At 34.3% G+C, this 21,511-nt stretch overlaps 1 protein-coding gene across 2 annotated transcripts in view; it reads left to right on the top strand.

Moving 5' to 3' along the window:
* The window catches only part of LOC131672697 (cyclin-dependent kinase 14), a 571,347-nt gene extending 550,244 nt beyond the window's left edge, over window positions 1-21,103 (top strand). Inside the window, exon 8 of one of the 2 annotated variants that reach the window (XM_058950093.1) lies at window positions 20,764-21,103. In XM_058950093.1, the coding sequence (XP_058806076.1) occupies window positions 20,764-20,855 (92 nt within the window). In that variant the 3' untranslated portion in view covers window positions 20,856-21,103. The remainder of the gene's footprint in view (window positions 1-20,763) is intronic. The other variant, XM_058950100.1, reaches the window with a different exon arrangement.
* Window positions 21,104-21,511: the final 408 nt, after the last annotated feature.

Genomic DNA, 21,511 nt, shown 5'->3' with positions numbered 1-21,511 from the left:
AATAGATACTGATAATGAGAGTGAAAATGAATCTGAAATGAGTTATGAAAGTATGAGTGATGATGAAGTATTTTATGATAATGAGAAAATTAAGAAAGAAAACGAATTTAAAAAAGGAAAAAAATCTAGTACAAATTCAAGCGGAAATGATAATGAAAAAGTAAACTCAAAGTTTGAAAGGAGAGAGTCAACGCGAGAGAAAAGAAAACCTAGTTGGTACGGTCAACTAGTGACAAGTTTTATTTATGTAAATACTGTTAGTGCTGATTCACCTAAGACTTATAATGATGCAGTAAATTGTAATGATTCTGATTTCTGGAATGATGCTATGGTAAAAGAAATTCAAAGTATAGAAAAAAATAAAACTTGTACAAAAGTTGACAAACCAATAGATAAGAAAATTTTAGATTTAAGATGGGTTTACACTAATAAATCTGATGGTAGGAAAAAAGCGAGACTTGTGGTACGTGGATACCAACAAGACCAAATAATTGAGGACATATTTTCACCAGTAGCTAGACTGCAAACTTTGAAATTACTTTTAGCTTACTGTAACCAAAATGAATTTTATATTGAACAAATGGATGTTGAAACAGCGTTTTTGAATGGAAAAGTTAAATCTGAAATTTATGTGAAAATACCACAAGATTATGAAAATGTTAATGAGAATTCTGATAAAGTTTTAAAGTTAGAAAAAGCTTTGTATGGCTTAAGAGAAAGTCCTAGAGCTTGGTACGAATGTTTTGATAATTTTATTAAAAGTATGAATTTCAAAAGAAGTGAAGGCGACTATTGTTTATATTATAAAACTGAGAATGGAGAAAAAATTTATATATTATTATTTGTTGATGATTTGCTAGTTTGTTCAAAAAATCGAACTGTCATTGATAAAATTAAAAAGAAATTAATGAAAATATTTGCTATGAAAGATCTAGGAAAAATAAAAACGTATTTAGGAATTAATGTTGAATATGATCTTGAAAAGGGAAAATTGAGTCTTGATCAGACTGATTATATAAACTCGTTAGGAAATGTTTATATAGTAATTTAGAAAATACTAAACTGTACTCAACACCTATGGAGGAAAGGTTACATATACCTCCAGCACAATCAGCATCTAATGAAATTAAATATAGAAATTTAATTGGAGCACTTTTGTATATCAGTACATGTACTCGACCAGATATAAGCTATAGTGTAAATTATTTGAGTAGGTTTCAAAATTGTTATGATAAAACGCATTATAAATATGCTTTAAGAGTACTGAAATATTTATATTTAACCAAAGGTAAAAGATTGAATTTTATAAGAAAATCGAGTAATAATAATAATATTCTAGATTGCTATGTTGATGCTGATTGGGCAGATGACAAAAATAGTAGACAGTCGACGACAGGTTTTGTTATACGTTATTATGGAAATACAATTTTTTGGAAAGTAAAGAAACAAAGTAGTGTAGCTAAATCTTCTACAGCAGCAGAATATGTAGCTTTATCTGATGCTGTTAGTGAGGTAAAAGTAATTAAAAATTTATTAAAAGATTTAGACGTAAATATTGTTAAACCTATAAAAATCTACGAAGATAACTCTGGTGCAATTGCTATTGCCAAATATGGTAATCTCACAAAGAAATCTAAATACATAGAAACGCATTTTCATTTTGTTAACGAAAGCTACGTAAGAAATGAAATTGATATTGTAAAAGTAGAGAGCGAAAAGAATATTGCGGATATATTTACAAAAGCACTAGGTAAAAACAAGTTCGAAATGTTCAGGAAAGATTTAAATATTGTGTAACGAATTATAAGAGAAAGAATGTAAGATTTATGAAACTTGTGAATATTATAGATTTTCGAAAATGTTTATTGCTAAGAAATATAAATTCAAGGAGGTGTGTTGAAATATGTGAATTCATATTTGCTGCGTAAAAGATGTATGTGGTAGCGCATGCGCAGAAGCGCACGAGTACACGGCGAGATGTATCTGTACGTATCTTAAAAAGTGAGTTGAGAGAGAGCGACTGCTCGAGGCGGACCGTGTCTCTGAGTATGTGATCCACGTTGTATATATATTTGCATGACAATATATTTTATTTAAGAAGATACAATCGTTTTTATCTCAGTCATTTTTAACAATTAGAAAAACGTTAGTTTATTTTAACCAAGTTAATACGCTAGCGTCAACTAAAACGACAAACTAGCTGTAAGAAAAGAACAACAGAGATACAAACAACAGTGAAATTGATAATAAATCGAACCAAACAAATATTCTACAATATTATAATATGAAATCTTCAATATATCACTATAAAGTATATTATTGTGCTACAATACTACATAGTTAGATAATTAAATACAACAATCAATAATTATCTATAAAAAAAAAAAATTTTTTGATACTTCATAAATATCTGGCCAAACAGAAATTACTCAATATATATACGAGGGCGTTTCGATAAGTACATAGCCTCACTGCCCAATGGTGTCACTATCGCAAGAGAAATATACTATAATGTAGTACATTCCTGTAGACGGCTACTGATGAAATTTCAGCCGGCTCAAACTTGTAGTTCTGTTTTGAGAGCGTGTAAAAGCAAGTATGTTCATTGATTTCAAACTTCTCTTTCGATGGCGATCGTCAAAAATTGGTTCAACGAATTTCAACATGGTTGCACATCGGTTTTTGATGAGCCTCGCGCGGATGCCCCGAAAACAGCAATCACAGAGGATAACGTGATGAAAATCCACGACGAGATAAGTAAAATTAGTAAAACAGTTACAAAATAATCGCAGATAATCCAAAAACGACATGCTTCCGCTACGCGTGTATGGCGATATATACGCGAATCTCCTCTGTTGCTGCTACCCCTTCCCCCATTCAACTATTTCGGTGCGCTCAGTCGAAAACGTCTGACTTCTGCGTCGTTTCTGGTCTATTTTGCATATTTTTTTTCATAACCAGAATACGAGGTGTGTTCAAAAAGTAAGGTGACTTTGTATTTTTAAGAAAAAATATTTATTTATTTATCAATATTTATGTTGTCCCCTTCAAAGTAATCCCCCTCAGATACAATACACTTATGCCAACGGTTTTTCCAATCCTCAAAGTACTTCTCATAAGCACTTTTCGGTATAGCCTTGAGCTCTTCCAGCGATGCAGTCTTTATCTCTTCAATCGTTGCAAATCTCCGTGCTTTAATAGGTCTCTTTAGTTTTGGGAACAAGAAAATCCGGTGAATATGGTGGCTGAGGCATGATTGTGGTGTTGTTTTTGGCCAAAAAATCTCTCACAAGCAAAGATGAGTGAGCAGGGGCATTATCGTGATGCAAAAGCCATGAATTGTTTTTCCACAATTCTGGGCGTTTTCTTCGTATTGCTTCTCGCAAACGACGCATAACTTCAAGATAATACTGTTTATTGACCGTACGTCCATATGGTAAGAACTCCTGATGCACCACGCCATGGTAATCGAAGAAAACAGTGAGCAAAACTTTGACATTTGATCGAACTTGGCGTGCTTTTTTCGGTCTTGGCTCATCTGGGCTCTTCCATTCGGACGATTGGACTTTGGTTTCGATATCATAACCATATACCCCTGATTCTTCACCAGTTATGACCCTTTTGAGTAAATCTGGGTCGTCGTTGACGTCATTCAACAGTTCTTGAGCGATGCTCATGCGACGGTTCTTTTGGTTAAAATTTAGCAATTTCGGAACAAACTTCGCTGACACAAGTTTCATGCCCAAAACGTTAGAAAAAATTTCATGGCACGAGCCAAGCGATATACCAACATCCTCAGCAACTTCTCTGATAGTGATTCGACGATTTTCCAGAACAATTTTCTTCACGGCTTGAACGTTTTCATCAGTTGTTGACGTGCTTGGGCGTCCAGAGCGAGGCTCGTCATTGGTATCTTCCCGGCCATCTTGGAAGAGTTTGTACCACTTGTAAAAATTTTTTTTACTCAGAACAGTTTCACCGTATGCCACCGTCAACATTTCAAGTGTTTCGGAGCACTTTATTTTATTTTTTACACAAAATTTGATGCAAATCCTTTGATCCATATTTTTCGGTAGCAAGAAATCGCCGAGCACGTAAAACACTTATAACCTTTTCGCCTCTCACAACCAAACAAAAAATGCTATACACTTGAAACTTGATACAGATGTTCGGGAAGAGTGTACCAACATAACAAAATAAAACAATCGATAATCGAAAGTACGTTGCCCGTGAAATTTGAAAAGTCACCTTACTTTTTGAACACACCTCATATACATTTTGAAGCGGAAAACATCTACTTTTCGAAACTGTTTTTAAAATTGAAATTGAATTTGCTGTTTCGACTTTTTACGGTGATTGCGACTTTTTATTCTGTTGCACAGAATCAGGATTACGCGCAATTAAAGTAAATATATTCAGCTACTATTGTTTTGAATTTCAGTTCTTCAAGTTGAAAATTGACGGAGATACGAATTTTTGTTACAAGTGCAAAATTTCCCGGGTTTTTCGAGTTTTTTTGGCTTGTAATGATGTTATAACAACGCGCGAAAACTCATTTTATTTATTATTCAATTACCACAACTATTACATTAACACTGTTTCAATCGTTACATTATTTGCAATGTTATAGTGGAAAAACCAAAAGAAGTGTGACTTTTTGCTTAAAATTGTTAATAACAAATTTCGGGACAATTGAGAGTGTAAAGGTATACCAAATTGAAGAGGGCGTCATACTCTTTACGATACTACTTTTGGTTACTTGTCCAGAATTATGTCACGAAAGCCTATATACTGGTAGCTAGGTTACTTGGCCTACTGAGGAATCTACGACAATTACGCTATTTTTTTGTCATGGCCTCTGGGTAAGTTCTTACTGCGCTGTTTTGATCGAGCCTCTAACGTCGCTTATCCAAAAAGATACCAAGTACGCGTCGACCAACAAACATTGGGATATTTTTAAACATGTAAAAGCTCTCTTGGCTACAGCACCTATAGTGCCCGTCAGTTGCTTTTGCCCATCCAAACAGAGATTTCTCAAAACTTTAAAGTTTAATATCTCAGTAAAAAATTGATGTACAGAGACCAGCTAGAACGCGTTTGAAAGGTTTTTCAAAGACCTTTCATAATCTCTAATTGTTTCTAACGATAATTCGCCGTTCAAAATTCGATTTTTTTACCCACCTTTCACTGCTGCCTGTACCGGAAGGAAAAGCCGTAAAAAAATTTGAAGTAGACCGTTTTTTAGCTCTTTCCAAGGGCTATACAAGAGGCTTATTAAAAATTTGAATTCTCCAAGGATATTGCATGCAATCGTGTTTTTACCAAAAAATGACCATTTTTGTCAATTCAAAATATCTCGATAAATATGAGAGATACAAAAATATTTATTGTAAAGAAAATGTTTTTTATTTAGAGTAGAATATGATAGAATTCTTTCAAATTCGAAAAAAAATTTTGTTCCACTTTGCATTTTTTTTAATTTATATGAAATTTAGTTATATGTATACTCACTCGATAAATGTAGTATTGGAGGGGTTTTATTGATGTACAAATATTTAATATTGATAGAAATTTATTATTCATACAAGATTGATAGATTATCACATTCATTACACATACAACAATGTATTTCTCTTAGAACTATTATTCTCATAATCGCCACCATAGTTTTCCGAAAGCAAAAAGTAATCATTATTTTATTAAACAAGCTTTTTTTCAACTGAAATCATAAATTGACATACCAATAGGTAGCAATCATATAAACTTATATAATAAATCGTCGTATCATAATAATACATAAATATGAATAACAAGTAACATAAAACTTTAAAAGAAATCAAACATTACTTTCATCAAAGTGTCTGCCTTTACTTTTTATTATTGCACGGCAAACTCTAGGTATCCTAGGTTAACTAGTTTCTTAAGTATATCTTCTGACATTTTTTTCCATTCTTGATGCAATATATTCCATAAATCTGTTTTTGATATAGGGCATAGCTTCCGGACAGCACGATTGAGCTCTTCCTATTTCAATCGAATTTAAATTTGGAGATTGAGGAGGCCAAACATTATTTTAAGTTGTTTCTTTTCTTCAAGATCTTTTCAGTAATTCTTGCAAAGGACGGAAGTGTGTTTTGGATCATTATCTTGTTGGAATATAAAATTTGCTCCAATTATTCTACTTCCTGATGGAACTACATGTCTTTGAATAATGTTATGATACCCTTCTTTTTTCAAAATCCTTTCTATTTTTACAAGACCGCCAACAGGGGAACCCGCAAAACATCCCCATACTATTACCGATCCGCCACCATGTTTATCTGTTGGCACAATACAATTTTCTGAACATTTTTCATTCACTCTTCGACTTACATAAATTCTCTTGGTTCCAAAGATTTCGAATTTTGATTCATCACTCCATAGAACTTTTTCCCAATCAGTTGTAGTCTAATTTTTATGCTTTCTAGCTGAAAGCAAACGTTTTTTTCTGTTCACTTCTTTGAGTAAAAGCTTCTTCACAGCTACTCCAAAAGACCTTGATCTCGAAGTCTTCTCATAGTTGATTCGCTTATCGATTCTTTGAAATTTTTTTAAATGTCATACTTGATTTCGGCTACAGTTAATCGCCTATTACGTAAACTGGTTAATCATATATATTTATCGTGTTGCTTAGTTGTCACTTTAGGTTTGCCTCCTCCATGTTTAATAGCTATAGTGCGTTCTTAAGAAATTTATTAACATTGTTATCTACAGTACGTCTAGGAATTTTTAGGTCACTTGCAATATGGCGATTGGTTTTCCCAGTTTTATGGAGGCCCATAATCATTGTACATTTTTCAATAGATAGATTTTTCTTCTTTGCCGTAGTCAAAGCAATTATTTCTGAAAATAATAATTTCAGACTAATATCCAGTTATGGAATAAAATACATTGAAGACTAGAGTAAATTCTGCTCAATTACCAACCGCTAAATATAAATTACTGTATGACAACATTTTGATAAATAATAATTTTTAAATATAATATTGATGCTTACGACAATATAACGCCAACTGTAAACACTTAAAAAAATTGTAACACCATTAGATCTAAAAATCAAAATGATATCAGTGAGCCAAAGTTTTTTTTTACAACAAATAGAATGCGAATACTTTTGTTTTACTTGGTAAAAAATATAATATTCACATATATTATGTTTTACTTGTTGATTAAAATTTTTTTTTCAATTAGAGCAAATAAAAGTATAGTAAAAATTTTTTTTCGAATTCTATCATATTCTACTCTAAATAACAAACATTTTCTGTCCAATAAATATTTTTGTATCTTTCATATTTATCAAGATATTTTGAATTGACAAAAATGGTCATTTTTTGGTAAAAACTCGATTACACGCAATATACTTGGAGAATTCAAATTTCTAATAAGCTTCTTGTATAGCCTTTGGCAAGAGCTAGAATATGGTCTACTTCAAATTTATTTACGGTTTTTCCGTCCGGTACAGGTAGGAGTCAAAGATGAGTAAAAAAAATCGAATTTTCAATGACGAATTATCGTTAGAAACTATTAGAGAATGAGCTAATCATATTTGCTATACCTACCATATAAAAGGTCTTGGAAAGACCTTTCGAACGCGTTCCGGCTGGTCTCTCATTGAATAATAAACGATACCTGCTTGTTTTTGACAGTGTTCTTCTACATAAAATAGACTGAAAAGATCGCGTTTTTTACTTTGCTAGCTAATTTTTAACGGCTACGGAGCATAAGCTATCAGTGACGGAACGTGAATATATTGCCGTTTTTCGATCGATTGAATCATTTCGGCCTTACATTAAGGGCTTTTACTTGACTGTAGTGACGGATTACCATAGCCTTATTTGATTGCGAAATCTGAAGAGCCCAAATAGCAAACTAGGCCAATGATCATTACGCATTCAGGCTTACGACTTCGATATCGTGCATTATATTGCAAGGGCTAGAATAATGTGGTGCCCGATGCGTTATCGCGTATGTTCGAGACAGACGAGAACGTCACTGCTTTCTTAGTTTCTCTTGTCGCTCACGATAGTATTCAGGACCTCTGGTACAGACGCAAATTCTTGCTAACTGTCCAGATCCCGAGAACTTATCCGTACTGGAGGTCGGATCGCAGGTGGGCACCTGTTATTTACCAGCCCGCCCCGACGGTCGATGATCTGATTGGCGATGACGGTGCATGGAAACTTGTTGTTCCGCGAGAGAAACGGGAGCCTGTCTTCGTGAAGTGCTATGAAGAGACGACGCACTATGGGCTAAAATGAAAAATGTTGTGACAAAATAAAATTGCATGCGATAGAAACACGATATGGAAATGAATCAAAGGCTGTTTTAAAGCTGAAGTGATGCTGACTACAGGAAAATTATTCCAATTCAAAAATATTCAATTTGACCTTGAACATTTCAAGGTCAAAGTCACAACTTTCACAAAAAAAAACCACTTTAACGTTTTTTAACACACTCAGCGATTTTCTTTTGAAAAAGTAAGACAGCCATTGTGTAGGTCTTGAAAAACTACATCTAAAAACGCTCTTCAAAAAATTTTTTTCAATTATTGGTCATCGAGGTACGTATCCTGAAAGGTACATATTTTTTCAAGTAGAAAAACTCGGAAATGGTTAGAAATGGTTTTATATTCTGATTCATTATCAATCAATATTATATTGCCATTTAATATTTACAGACCAAATGCAAATAGCAATGTATCCGAAGATAGTCAAAATACACAGTCGTATGAAGAATGTAATGAACAAGAAGAAACTGAAATATATTCGATCGATGAATTAGACTGTGATATTGTTATAGACATTTAAATGTATTTCATTAGATTGTAAGTATGTGTTGTATAAACAAGAATCTTTTCATTTCTATTATTTTTTTTTTGTTTTAATTGTGACATACTCTTACTAAAACTACCACTATAGGTGTGAATGTGTGTGTGTACGCGAAATTCGTACTTTTCATCCGGTCATTGAGGGTTGCTAGTACTGCCATTGGGTTTTTCGGGAATTCATAGTATTGCCATTGGATTATTAGAGGGGAAGTTCTTATTTGGGGGTTATTACCATTGCCGTAGGGTTATTATGGGTATATTAATGGATTAGTAGGGAGTGACAGCATTTTTTTATACGTAGAATTTCATGCAGAATTCGAATCCACGATAAAAAGTAGGTGTTTCTGTCGAAAAAACCCCTTGACCTAGAAATGACCTTGACGAATCATGTTCAAGGTCAATGTAAATGTTACAGAAATATGGCCCCTTCAATGTTAAAGAACTTTTGTATGAGACATTTTTTCGCTTTCCCAGATTGTTTCCGAGTTTTTCTACTTGAAAAAATGTGTACCTTTCAGGATACGTACCTCGATGACCAATAATTGAAAAAAATTTTTTGAAGAGCGTTTTTAGATGTAGTTTTTCAAGGCCTACACAATGGCTGTCTTACTTTTTCAAAAGAAAATCGCTGAGTGTGTTAAAAAACGTTAAAGTGGTTTTTTTTGTGAAAGTTGTGACTTTGACCTTGAAATTTTCAAGGTCAAATTGAATATTTTTGAATCGGAATAATTTTTCTGTATTCAGCATCACTTCAGCTTTAAAACAGCCTTTGATTCATTTCCATATCGTGTTTCTATCGCATGCAATTTTATTTTGTCACAACATTTTTCATTTTAGCCCATAGTGCGACGGCTAGCTATTTAGACCGATATAGAACACACTAAGGAGCCGTTCTCCACTACTATTGACAATATAAAAATCCTATACAAAGATGTTGCTCGCATTGTACGTAACTGTCAAGTTTACCAGCAAATTAAGGTTGAGCAAAAAATTCCTGCCGGATTTATAGACAAATACATTGTTACCCATCCATAGTAAATTATCTGCTGCGATACTATGGATCCCTTTCCTAGATCGCCTCAAGGCTACGGGCATCTGTTCATTTTCATGGACGTATTCACCAGACGGATCGAATGCATTTCTACTCGTAAGGCCAATACCAAAACCATTGAAAAGGAAAGAATTCTCCTGCGTTTCGGGATTCCTCACAAAATTCTCTGGTATCATGATACGCCTTTCAAGAACTCCAAAATGAATAATTTTTTGGAAACTCAAAGTCTATCATGGACTTGCGCTCCCTAATCTCCTAAATCTAACTCGACAGAGCGAGTAAATCGAATAGTGAAACAGTAAAAACCATGATCACGGCGTTTATTGCTGAAGAGCATAATAAGTAGAATGAGCACTTTGTCTAATTCGCCTTTGTTTACAATACAGCCATCCACGAAGCCACTCGCTCTAGCCCAACATTTTTGAATTACGAGCGTAATACAGAGCCACCGCGCAATGTTCGACGCGAAGAAAAGCGCACGGCTGTACAACAGCTCAAGGCCCGTGACGAGTGAAATATTCATATGCAAAACCTCGATGATTTTCAAGCTGATGCATTGGGGAACAGTGAAACTGCTCAAGTACGTCATAAGAAGTATTATAACCAAAGACATCTTGATATCAGTTATAACCTCAGCGATAAAGCATGGGCCAAGTATCGTGTTCTTTCTTCCGCCGCCATCGCGGCTTAACTTTACCCTAAATACGCAGGACCATTCGTTATTTCGGCTCGCCTTAATATAAATTCGTATAAACTTTAAATTGAAAGTAAAGTTGATATCGAAAAAGTAGCGATATACCACCTGAAACTGTGCTACGACGCCGAGCAATTTCCTTCTGACAAAGCTCTCGGTGACAACAACTATTCAGATAGTGAGAACGTTTAGTCTTCTGTCAATAAAAACATCCAAATTCTAGATTAATCTACAATCAACAAGTCCACGATAGTGGCAACTCCTTCTCCAATGACTGATCTCACATATCAGCCTACGTCAGGCCAAATCTCCCAATTACCCGTGGTCATAGTCCCTCAGAAGAATGGTAGGCCTAGTGGCTCTAAAAAATCCGTACCACTACCACTACCGTAAATTTACCTAGGCGGCTACGTCTAACAGGATAACTCAATCTCTGGTTCGCGTTACCCTACTACGCTATGTGTCTATTCTACGCATTTGCTTTAATTAGCTTTCGCTTTACTACTCGCTCTTACCTATTTACTATGTTATGCCGATTCACAATACAAGGATTTCTTTACAGAATATGTTATTTGTTAAGAAGAAGAAAGACGTTGTGCAAGTGAAGATCCCTAGGGCCCAAGGGAGCTTCAGCTTTCGGCTCTCCTTACATCAGCCATCGGAGAAGAACAGAAAAGACGCACGACTAAAAATGCTGCGAGGAATCTTATTCTTCAAGAACAGTGGGTCCAGCTCGAGGCCAAAGTCTATACCTTCCGCTCGGTTCGCCTAAAGGCCCAAGAGGAAAAACATGAGGCCTACCGAGGCCCTGGCCCTTGCGAAACATGACGATAGTCATGTCAAAGCTATAAGTCTACCTGATTTCATCCGCAGAATCAAGAACGAGATCGAATGTCAAGCCTTCATGACATCAGCCGCCACTCGCTAGAATGATGCTAAGGACCTTCAGAGGGAGAGAGAATACCTATTGGGAATTCAGGAACAAAAGCGCCGGGAGTTACTGGACATCCAACGCCACTGGAGCAGCTGAACCTTCAGCAGGCCACAATTCTACAGGTCACTGTGCCTCCTGGCTCTGCATCTTCACGAACCTCTAGATCTTCGAGTACTATTGCCTCGATCTGCTTAGCTAATGGTCAAGTCAGGGGTACTAGCCCGGCTCCTATGTCGACCTACAGTTCTTGACCCACAAAGAACGCCGTGAATTGGCAGAGCGGGCTTAAAGTACTCCCGGTCAGTTTTGTCAAGGCAATGTGAACCTGACCCCGCAGCATCATGTCTTGCATCATATGAACGCCACAAGGCCATGTGGCAAGTATGATGGCCCAGTTCTCGAGAAGAAAAGAACTCGGCTCTGCTACGTTTGCCACCTTACGTCTGTGATATGAACCGAAAATTACTCGAATTTATTCCAATATTGGAAATTTGAGCAAGGCATACTGTCTACCTATGAGTACAGCCTTCAATTCGGCGCCACATCATGATACTAGACTCAGTAGAAACGTGAAGAAGATGACGATAATTTCATACTTTTATTTTTTATTTGGCTATTTTCCTCTATATTCTGTCACGTCTAAAAATTATACTTGGCCTTGTGACGTAACCTCGTGTGTCGTTAATAGTTTTTAATCAGACATTAAAGCCCTTTTCCTTTTAGATTCTTGATGATTGACACACGACTATGCTTAGTTACTAACTGTTTAGCTGTTAGTAGAGAGATAATATGAGACAGAGTATAGTTTTTGGTTTTTAGAAATTTATATATGTTTTTATAGTTGATGTTATAATATTTTCAATAAATAGTTTAATTAATTTTTTTACTTATATTTAGTTTCCTTTTTAGAGAGACCAAGTTGTTGAGTCATTACGAGTACCAAATACCAAAGTCTGGGGATGGAGATATAACAAGTTTTAAATCAACTAGTTATACCTTTCTTTACGTACCTCAATATTTCATTATACATTTATATATTTTCATTATTTAATGTGTCATGTATTAATATTAAGTAGCCGTAGCAATAGACAATAGCATGTGATAAGGTAAAAGAGAGAACTTGTACCATGCGTAAAGCAGCAAAAGAGGAGATAGACACTAATGTGTGTCTGTAGATCTACGCATGAGAGTGTCGCTGCCTGAGAAGAGAGAAAGAGTGAGGAACTCTTTCGCGGCAATTAGTTTACTGTCTTCACCGCGGCGACACGTCTTTCTTGAGATTCAGATGCCTTTGTTTGTTCTCGTGACTTTTTCTTTGGCTTTGCCAAGGAGACATTTTCCAGTATTTTTTCCACGTTAGGCTTTTCGTGCGTATGCGGATTGTGTAAAAAAGTCTGTGGGTGAGAATGAGACAGGATCTTAAAGCGCGAGAATGTCATAGAACTGTTCTTTTGAGAGAGTGATACGGCCATGTCTAGCTATCTAGCCACCCGGCTTCTACAACTTTTAAAGCATAAAGTGCAGGTATCATTGAGAGGTCTCGACCATCTTAGGTCCCTCTCGTCTGCTTCTGATTCTCTCTCTACCTCTACCCTCTACCCTGCATCTTTATACGACTTCATATATATGCTTCACCTTTATTACAATACTCACTTTTTGTCTCTTCACGCCTGACTCGCCACCAATTCCTGCATTTCCTTGTGTTACATAAAAAATAAATACATATTTATATTCACGGATTTCTGCTGTGTAATCTACGACGATCTTCTTTGCCGGCCCTCAAAGTTTTCCTGATCTATCTATCTACAGTGCTATTAAATATGTCTAAAATCATTAAACATGTTCATTTAAATATTCGATGTAGGAAATGGAAATGATTTTCTTAATATTGTTGAGTACATGTTTTGGTTTTTCATGAAAAAAAGTCAATAAAATTCTAGTTTTAAAAAAATATGTAATTCGGGTTGGTTAAGTCATAAATACGCCTAATACCTTAGACTTCTTATAGCAAATATTCTTCACTTGGTTTTATTAAAGAAATGTTCATTAAATGATGAGATATAATAAGAAAGCGATTTTAAGGTGAGATTTAGGAATAGCTTTCTACCTTTTAAAGTTAATATCGGCACAGAAAAAAAAAGTGTCTCTTACTTTGTCTAATACTACAACTTATCAAAAAATTATTGAATTCGGTGAGGTTGGGTAGGGAAATTTTCTTATTAGTGGTAATACTTGCACTAATACCACCCCTGGTCATACGAGGGTGGTCCGATAAGTACTTAGCCTCATCGCCCGATGGCGCCACTCTCGCAAAAGAAATATTCTATCACGTAGTATAACCTTCTCGATGGTTACTGTCAAGATTTCAGCCGGATCGGAGTAGTAGTTTATTTTTAAGAGCGTATGAAAGCAAGTGTGTCCGTTGCTTTTTGAAAAATGGAAAAAGAGCAGTATCGGTCGGTGATTCGATTCTTGTTTTTGGAAGGGAAATCACGCAACGAAATCAAAAAGCGCTTGGATGCTGTGTACGGTGACTCTTCTCCTTCGATGGTGACCGTCAAAAATTGGTTTAACGAGTTTCAACGTGGTCGCACGTCGATTTTTGAAGAGCCACGTCCAGGTGCTCCGAAAACGGCTACCACGGAGGATAACGTGACAAAAATTTAAGATCTCGTATTGGCAGATCGACGATTGAAGGTACGCGAGATACCTAAGATCGTAGGCATCTCAAAAGACCGCGTGGGTCATGTCCTGCATAAAATTTTTGGCATGAGAAAGCTGTCGCCGCGATGGGTGCCGCGTTTGCTCAATTCGGACAACAAGCGCAATCGTAAGACAACGTCAGAGCAATGTCTGACGCTGTTTAAGCGCAATCCGAAGGAGTTTCTGCACCGTTTCGTGACAGTCGACGAAACATGGATCCACTGGTATACACCAGAGACCAAGGAACAGTCGAAACAGTGGACTTTACCCGGCGAAAGTGCTGCGAAGAAGGCGACGAAGACTGCCCCATCGGCCGGAAAGGTGATGGCCACCGTTTTCTGGGATTCACAAGGTGTGATCTACATCGACTACCTAGGGAGGGGCAAAACGGTCATAGGGCTGTACTATGCCGAATTATTGGGCCGATTCGACGTCGAATTGCAGAAAAAACGGCCCCATTTGGCGAAGATAAAAGTGCTCTTCCACCATGACAACACACCGGCTCACACCTCCGCCGCACAGTGTACTATTTTGATAAAATGAGGGACAAAATCAATTATCTTACGATTATTGATTTTGTCCCTCATATTAAATTTGAATTAAAAAAAAAAAGGAAATGAAAGATTGAGTAATTTCGAATCAGGGAAAAATAGTCCGGGAGCGAAAAAATGCAAATTTGACCTTCAAATTCAAGGTCAAACTTACGATTTTTTGAAAAAAATGTATATTTTCATCTCGCATTTTTCTGAAAAAAATTTTTTTATCATACAAACTATCCTTTTTTGTAGATTTTACAACAAGGAATTCGAATCGCAGGTACTAAAGTGAAAAAACAATTTTAAACTTTCCAAATTTGAACTTAAAAGTTTCTGCCTAATTTTTATGAGTTTTTTTAATAATAACATTTATTTTCATTAAGTATTTGATATTCATTTGACATAGGAATCATGACTGTCGGATTCGTATTCGTTTTCTGCAGTGGATCTGTAAATTATTTTCATTTGCATATTTTATTCTAGTTGAAGTATGATTAATAAGCATTTCTTTACTTTACTTACGGATTTGCAAGAAATTCTGTCACATCGGAGGAATCGTTTGTGAATGTAGTTTTCAATCGACGATCTATAAGAATCAGCGATATCTTAGGATCCGAAGCATACAGAGCTCGATTGAATGTATCCTTTATCCGATTTGCTCTACTATCCTGTCGAGCATGACGAATCATGTTTTGTCTATAATACTTATGCCAGGATTCATTGGCATCTTCTGCATAGAATGCTACTGGCAGAGGTAGTTGTCGACAAATATCACAACCATGCTTCAGAAGCTTATGTAAGGTGGGACTCATACGTGCCCAGGGGTAGAGTTTATAGTATGACTGATAAGTTTTCCAGCAAAATTTTTCCAGTTCATCTAGTTTCAGCTCTTTCTTACACTTAAAAGCTGATATTATTTTAGCAATATCAGTTATCAATTGTAAATCAATTCCCAATGATTCTGCAAAATCCTTGGGACGAGCAAAACATCGCCTTGCAAGGTTGCCAGTATTTGTGGTGCCATGACCCTGTAAAATTTGATTTACTCGCACACCTATTTTATCATAAATTTGCTTTTGTACATTTTTCTTTCGTTCCTCAAATTCCTCTAAAAAAATCCCAAGAGGGTAATAGACGTTTTTATATTCAATAGTTTGAGCATTTTTAAAAATTAAATTTAATATTCTAAGCTTGAGACAAGTGCAATCACTAGAATTTAATAAATGTAGTTTTATGTGCAATTATATTATGTTATCAAGGGCCACAGTCGAGGCCCCTGCAAGTATAACAACCTACTTGCAGGAGCTACCCGTGTCCTTTATACGTACGTTAAAATTCGTTTGTTTTGTTTTTAAATTTGATATATTATAATAGTAAAATATTGTATATTATAAGCAAGCAATTAGTTAAATGCTTGACAGCATTATCATTTGATTTTATTACTTTCATTGGCTTGAAATTACACCCAATGCTACAAATAAAAAAGAACTTCAATTTAAAAAATATATGGTAACCTTCGAGAGTGAAGAAGCATAAGCTATACTTTGCAATATTTTTTTTAACAGGTTTAATATACCCCTAAGAAACTCTTATAGGACTATTTTAATTAGTATTCGTTGTTTGTTACAATTTAATTCTTAACGTTCCAGATATCTCCCTTAGCAAAATTTTTTTGTAAAAACGCAAAAATAGGTCAAACTTACCTTTATTTGGTTTCCGTACATCCCATGATTTTATTCTGATTCGATAAGAAATGTGCAACATATGTTCAAACGATTTTATCTCGCAATGCAACAGTCCCAATCCATATTTAAGAGATGCTGCTGTTGGAGTGAAGTCGTCTTTTAAATTAGAAAATTTATGTGATGTACGCAAACATATAGGACATCGACTCGAACAATCATTCTGTACAATAGTATTTAAGCATTTTCCGTCAAATAATGTTTGATAAACATTATACTGAATCCTGACTGATTTGCCATTGCACATTTTGAAACGGTATGGAATAAGATTTTTTATTTCTTCATTAGGCGAACATGTTCATGTAGTGTTGCATCTTTGTCCTCTTTTTCTAGGGCTATTCGTAGAGGTCGAGAAAATCGAATACTCTGTGGTGTGGGATTCAGCCAAAAGGGTTCATCTGAATTCATATTTCTTAAATTAATTATGATGAAACTGCTCACGAAAAGCGACTGAAGAGCGTTAGAGCTTTCATTTTCAGAGTTTTTGCATTGTTGTTGAGGATTAACGTGTCCCGATGAGCTGTCGAAGCCTAAAGTCACTATTAATTTTAATTTACGTAGATCTTGCTCACTCCAGTCCGAAGCCACACTTTCACACAACCGTTCGGCAGATTTATCTAACATGTTCTGAAGGGATACCATAACTTCTACCTCAGTTTCCACACTATAATTTTGTGGTCTACATTCGACCATTGCATTATGGACAAATTCATAAGCAGGATACATGGGGCACTTTTTTTCAAAAGCATCACTAACTAAACCCTTATAACTCTTAACAGAATAATCGTACTCCGAGAAAAATGCTAAAGCTGACTCTTTAGAGTGTCTACGAATTTCCTTCTCCTTATGATTATTAATAAGGCTGTCATCACTATCACTAACATTAGTAAACTTGGATTCACCGATTCTTGCAGCTACAGCTACGTTGATTACGTCCAAATTATATTCTTCAGATTGTAACAACTCTTGAGCTCGCCTACGAATTGTTTTTTTCGAAGCATTTTCTATTGACATGCGTTTTCTGCCCGCATTCAACCTCTTCCCACCTTTTTTACTCGGCCTGCCTCGTTTTTTACCCTTATTTTTACTCTTGGATCGCACCTTCCGTTTCATACTAGTATATCACATACACATAGATTAGTAGAATGAAGAGTTTTATAACAGTGATAATAAATAACTAAAGTATATTTATGGCTTTAAGGACGTTCTCTTAATTTTCACTTTTCTTGTTTTTTTCGTGAAATTTGAAATATATGTTCTTAATTAAGTATTTTATCTATACCGGACCTAACTTATGAGTTATTGTAATATAAAGTTGCTTTTATTTAACACAGGATCTTATGGGAGCAGTGGTTCCCAGTAGCATTTTTAAAGCGTTTTTGTCGTTTAAGACACGAGTTTTTTTGATTTTTTTAAAATAAATTAGTATGTTATAATTGACAAAACACTGATTACGACGATTTTTTACTAAATAGGGCAAGTGGCATTACATTCCAAGATACAGCTGTTAAAAGAAAAACTGACGTGTTATTTGTATATCTATATAGTGGTATCGTAAAAGGTTACGAATTTCAAATATCGTATTTATACTTTCTTTTTTATGTTAACATTTTTTCATTATTTTGTCATGTATATGTACATTGTCATGTATACCGACTAAATCAGGCTTTTGATGACAATTGAACACTCTTAATTATATTTTTAATAATATTGTGCAAGTTGAGCACCACTGCAGCGAGAGAACGTCCTTAAACCATGCAATATTGCGCTAAGAAGATAAAATATAATGAAATTAATCACATTAAGTCTATGCATTATAACACGAATCATCTATAAAAGAATACAAATATTTACATAGAATGTGTAATAAATAGATCACATTAATAAATAAATTATTGAATAATAAGTCACAAAAGAATTCTGTAATTACAATGAATATGAACAGTTAAATTATAAAAATAATAAAATAGATCAAACAATATAAACGAATACTTACTTCCTGAAGCTGATGAGCGATAAATGTAAATTATGCAAAGTTCAATCAAAGTAAGAGTAACACAAAAACTACACTAGTATTATTCAAATATGATATGTTCTTCTGCATGAGTTAACAAGTAAGACATACTTATACTGAAAATAGTTCACCTTCAATACACTTTACGTAAACATTCGTTCTATTTCCTTCAAAACAGCGGGACAGCGATGGAAAATATTTCGAATATAAAAGTTTCACATGAATACGGTAAAAAACAAAACGAAAGCTCGTCTGATTCATTGGCCGATGCATGTTTATATATTTAACACGAGAATATTTTTTACATTTAAAAATCAATTAGAAGAAATATAATTACGATTGATTCATTTTATTTATCAAAACACTCATGTAAATAAATTTAGTTATCTACGAGATTGCCTTCAAATTAGTTTTTTATGGAATGAATTACTTATATACTGATATTTTAAGATTCATGTCAAGAAATATTGAATGATTAATAATGTCATGAACGATGAACATTGAAAAAGTACGTTATCATTTCATAAATTTACAAAAATTAGAAAGGTACTTTTAGGTTCAAATTTGGGAGGTTTAAAATTTTTTTTGTCAGTTTAGCACCTGCGATTCGGATTCCTTGTTGTAAAATCTACAAAATAGCATAGTTGGTATGATAAAAAAATTTTTTTCAGAAAAATGCGAGATGAAAATATACATTTTTTTCAAAAAATCGTAAGTTTGACCTTGAATTTGAAGGTCAAATTTGCATTTTTTCGCTCCCGGACTATTTTTCCCTGATTTGAAATTACTCAATCTTTCATTTCCTTTTTTTTTTTAATTCAAATTTAATATCAATCGTAAGATAATTGATTTTGTCCCTCATTTTATCAAAATAGTACACTGTGCGCCGTCGCCATGGCCAAATTGGTCGAATTAGGCTACGAACTGCTGCCCCATCCACCGTATTCTCCAGATTCAGCCCCGTACGACTTCTTTTTGTTTTCAAACTTAGAAAAGTCACTCGCCGAGCAGAAATTTGAGTTGAATGAGGAGGTAATCGCTGCCACGGAGGCCTACTTTTCAGACCTCGAGGAAACGTATTTTTCAGACGGGTTAAAGAATTTGGAGCATCGCTGGGCCAAGTGTATCGAACTAAAATAGACTATGTTGAAAAATAAAATGCCACTTTTCCAAAATTTTCGTTTTTCTTTTGTAGGCTAAGTACTTATTGGACGACCCTCGTAGATTATGCTTCAAGTAGTATCGCAGGATAGGCACAGATAAACGGCGTTCTTGTTGGATTCATGTTACGTGACTATCATGGATATCGTAGCCGAGTACTAGGATAAAGTTTCTGTTGTTAAATATGGTTTGGGTAGGCTTGTATTGGGCTTGTTTGATTTTTACAGATAGAAGTTGGTATGCACGTACTTGGTTCGGTGTTGATATTTTCGGTATTTCTATATTTTTTTTATATATGCACATAAGCACATTTTGCAATGAATTCTTCAGGATGATTCAAACATTAAACAATTTGTAATTATAGGTATGGGTTATATTCATAAAAAAAGTCCGTGCAAAAATCAAAACTACATGATTTTTTAATAAATCGTATGTCTTTGTTTCTAAAATATCGAATTTTAATGTTTTGGAATACCAGTATCTATAAAAATTTTAATTTGGCACCATAAATTTTTTTAATAAGACAGTTTTTTAGGACTTAAAATATCTTAAAATATGATACAAAGTTTTCCTAGTTTAAAAATTAACCGAAATATTAAAAAACCCATCCCTAAATCATTATATAACATCTCAGTTTGTCTCAAATTGGTATTAGAGTCTGAAAATCTAAGAGCAGAAATCTTTATACATATGGAACATAATTATCTGATTCTTTTTCGAATTACTCAAAGGCGTATTCGAACATCCTATCCTCCTCGACCCGTTTCTTCATAATTTTTTTGCGTGAAATCGATTGCTGTTATACTCATTTTATTAAAATTATTATTTGAGTGTAATTTGCTTAAAGAACTTTTATAAGTAAATACCAATAATAAAAAAAAAACATATTCTTGTATGGATTGTAATAGGTTAACTTTATCTTGCATACGACTTGCCTGTCATACAACTGATCGCCCTATTAGCCTATATTTATTTGAAAAAACATTTACGAATGAAACTTTTATTTTACATTAACTTATATAATTTAGAAATGAAAATATTTAAAAATTAAATTTGTTTCAGAAGCTTCAATATTTACTGTTGAAGGATGTTTTTTACGTGCAGAGTCACGACAGCTGTTTGCAGATTGTAGACATACAGCTCATAAAACGTGAATACAGTATGAATTGTTATGAAGAGTATTACGAACATGTCGATTTTCATAAGATTGTACGAATAAATAATGAAACTTAGAACTCAAAAAATGATACGCTAGTGGCATTCATTTTGATAACGTCAGTAATCTAATGAAAAGAAATGTCATCTTATTAACCCAACTCACAATCGTATTAAAAATAACTTCGTACTCTTACAAGTAGCCGACGAAAAATTTTGAAACAAAATTGTATAAAATATTAAAAGATTGAATAATTTTCTTTAAATTGCAAATACTCATTAAATGTCCATCCTTACATCCTTCCTAATGATAAAATATGATATTATTTATTAATTTATTCATCATTGTGAAGTACAATTGATAAAATCAGTGCTAATTATAAATTTGTATTATATAAAATAATATGGTAAGAATAATATATTTACATACCGTATATTATTCTTTATTGAATCAAGTGTAATTGTTAATAACATCTTATAAGTTACTTGCAATCATTAGAAAAATATATAAGCTAAGATAAAGAGGCTCACACTTGTAGTTTCTAGCTTATGATGAAACGAAAGTTATCTAAGATATAGGCTACGTGAATAGTTGTTTCTATTTTGAAAATGTTTAATATGTGTGCGTGGCAGCAACAGGTGAATAGGATCGATT

Source organism: Phymastichus coffea, unplaced genomic scaffold, assembly GCF_024137745.1.
Source record: "Phymastichus coffea isolate CEN01 unplaced genomic scaffold, Cenicafe_Pcof_1.1 PCOF00012, whole genome shotgun sequence".
NCBI classification, from domain to species: domain Eukaryota; kingdom Metazoa; phylum Arthropoda; class Insecta; order Hymenoptera; family Eulophidae; genus Phymastichus; species Phymastichus coffea.
Note: the sequence above shows the minus strand (reverse complement) of the source record. Positions and strands in the feature narration are given on the sequence as shown.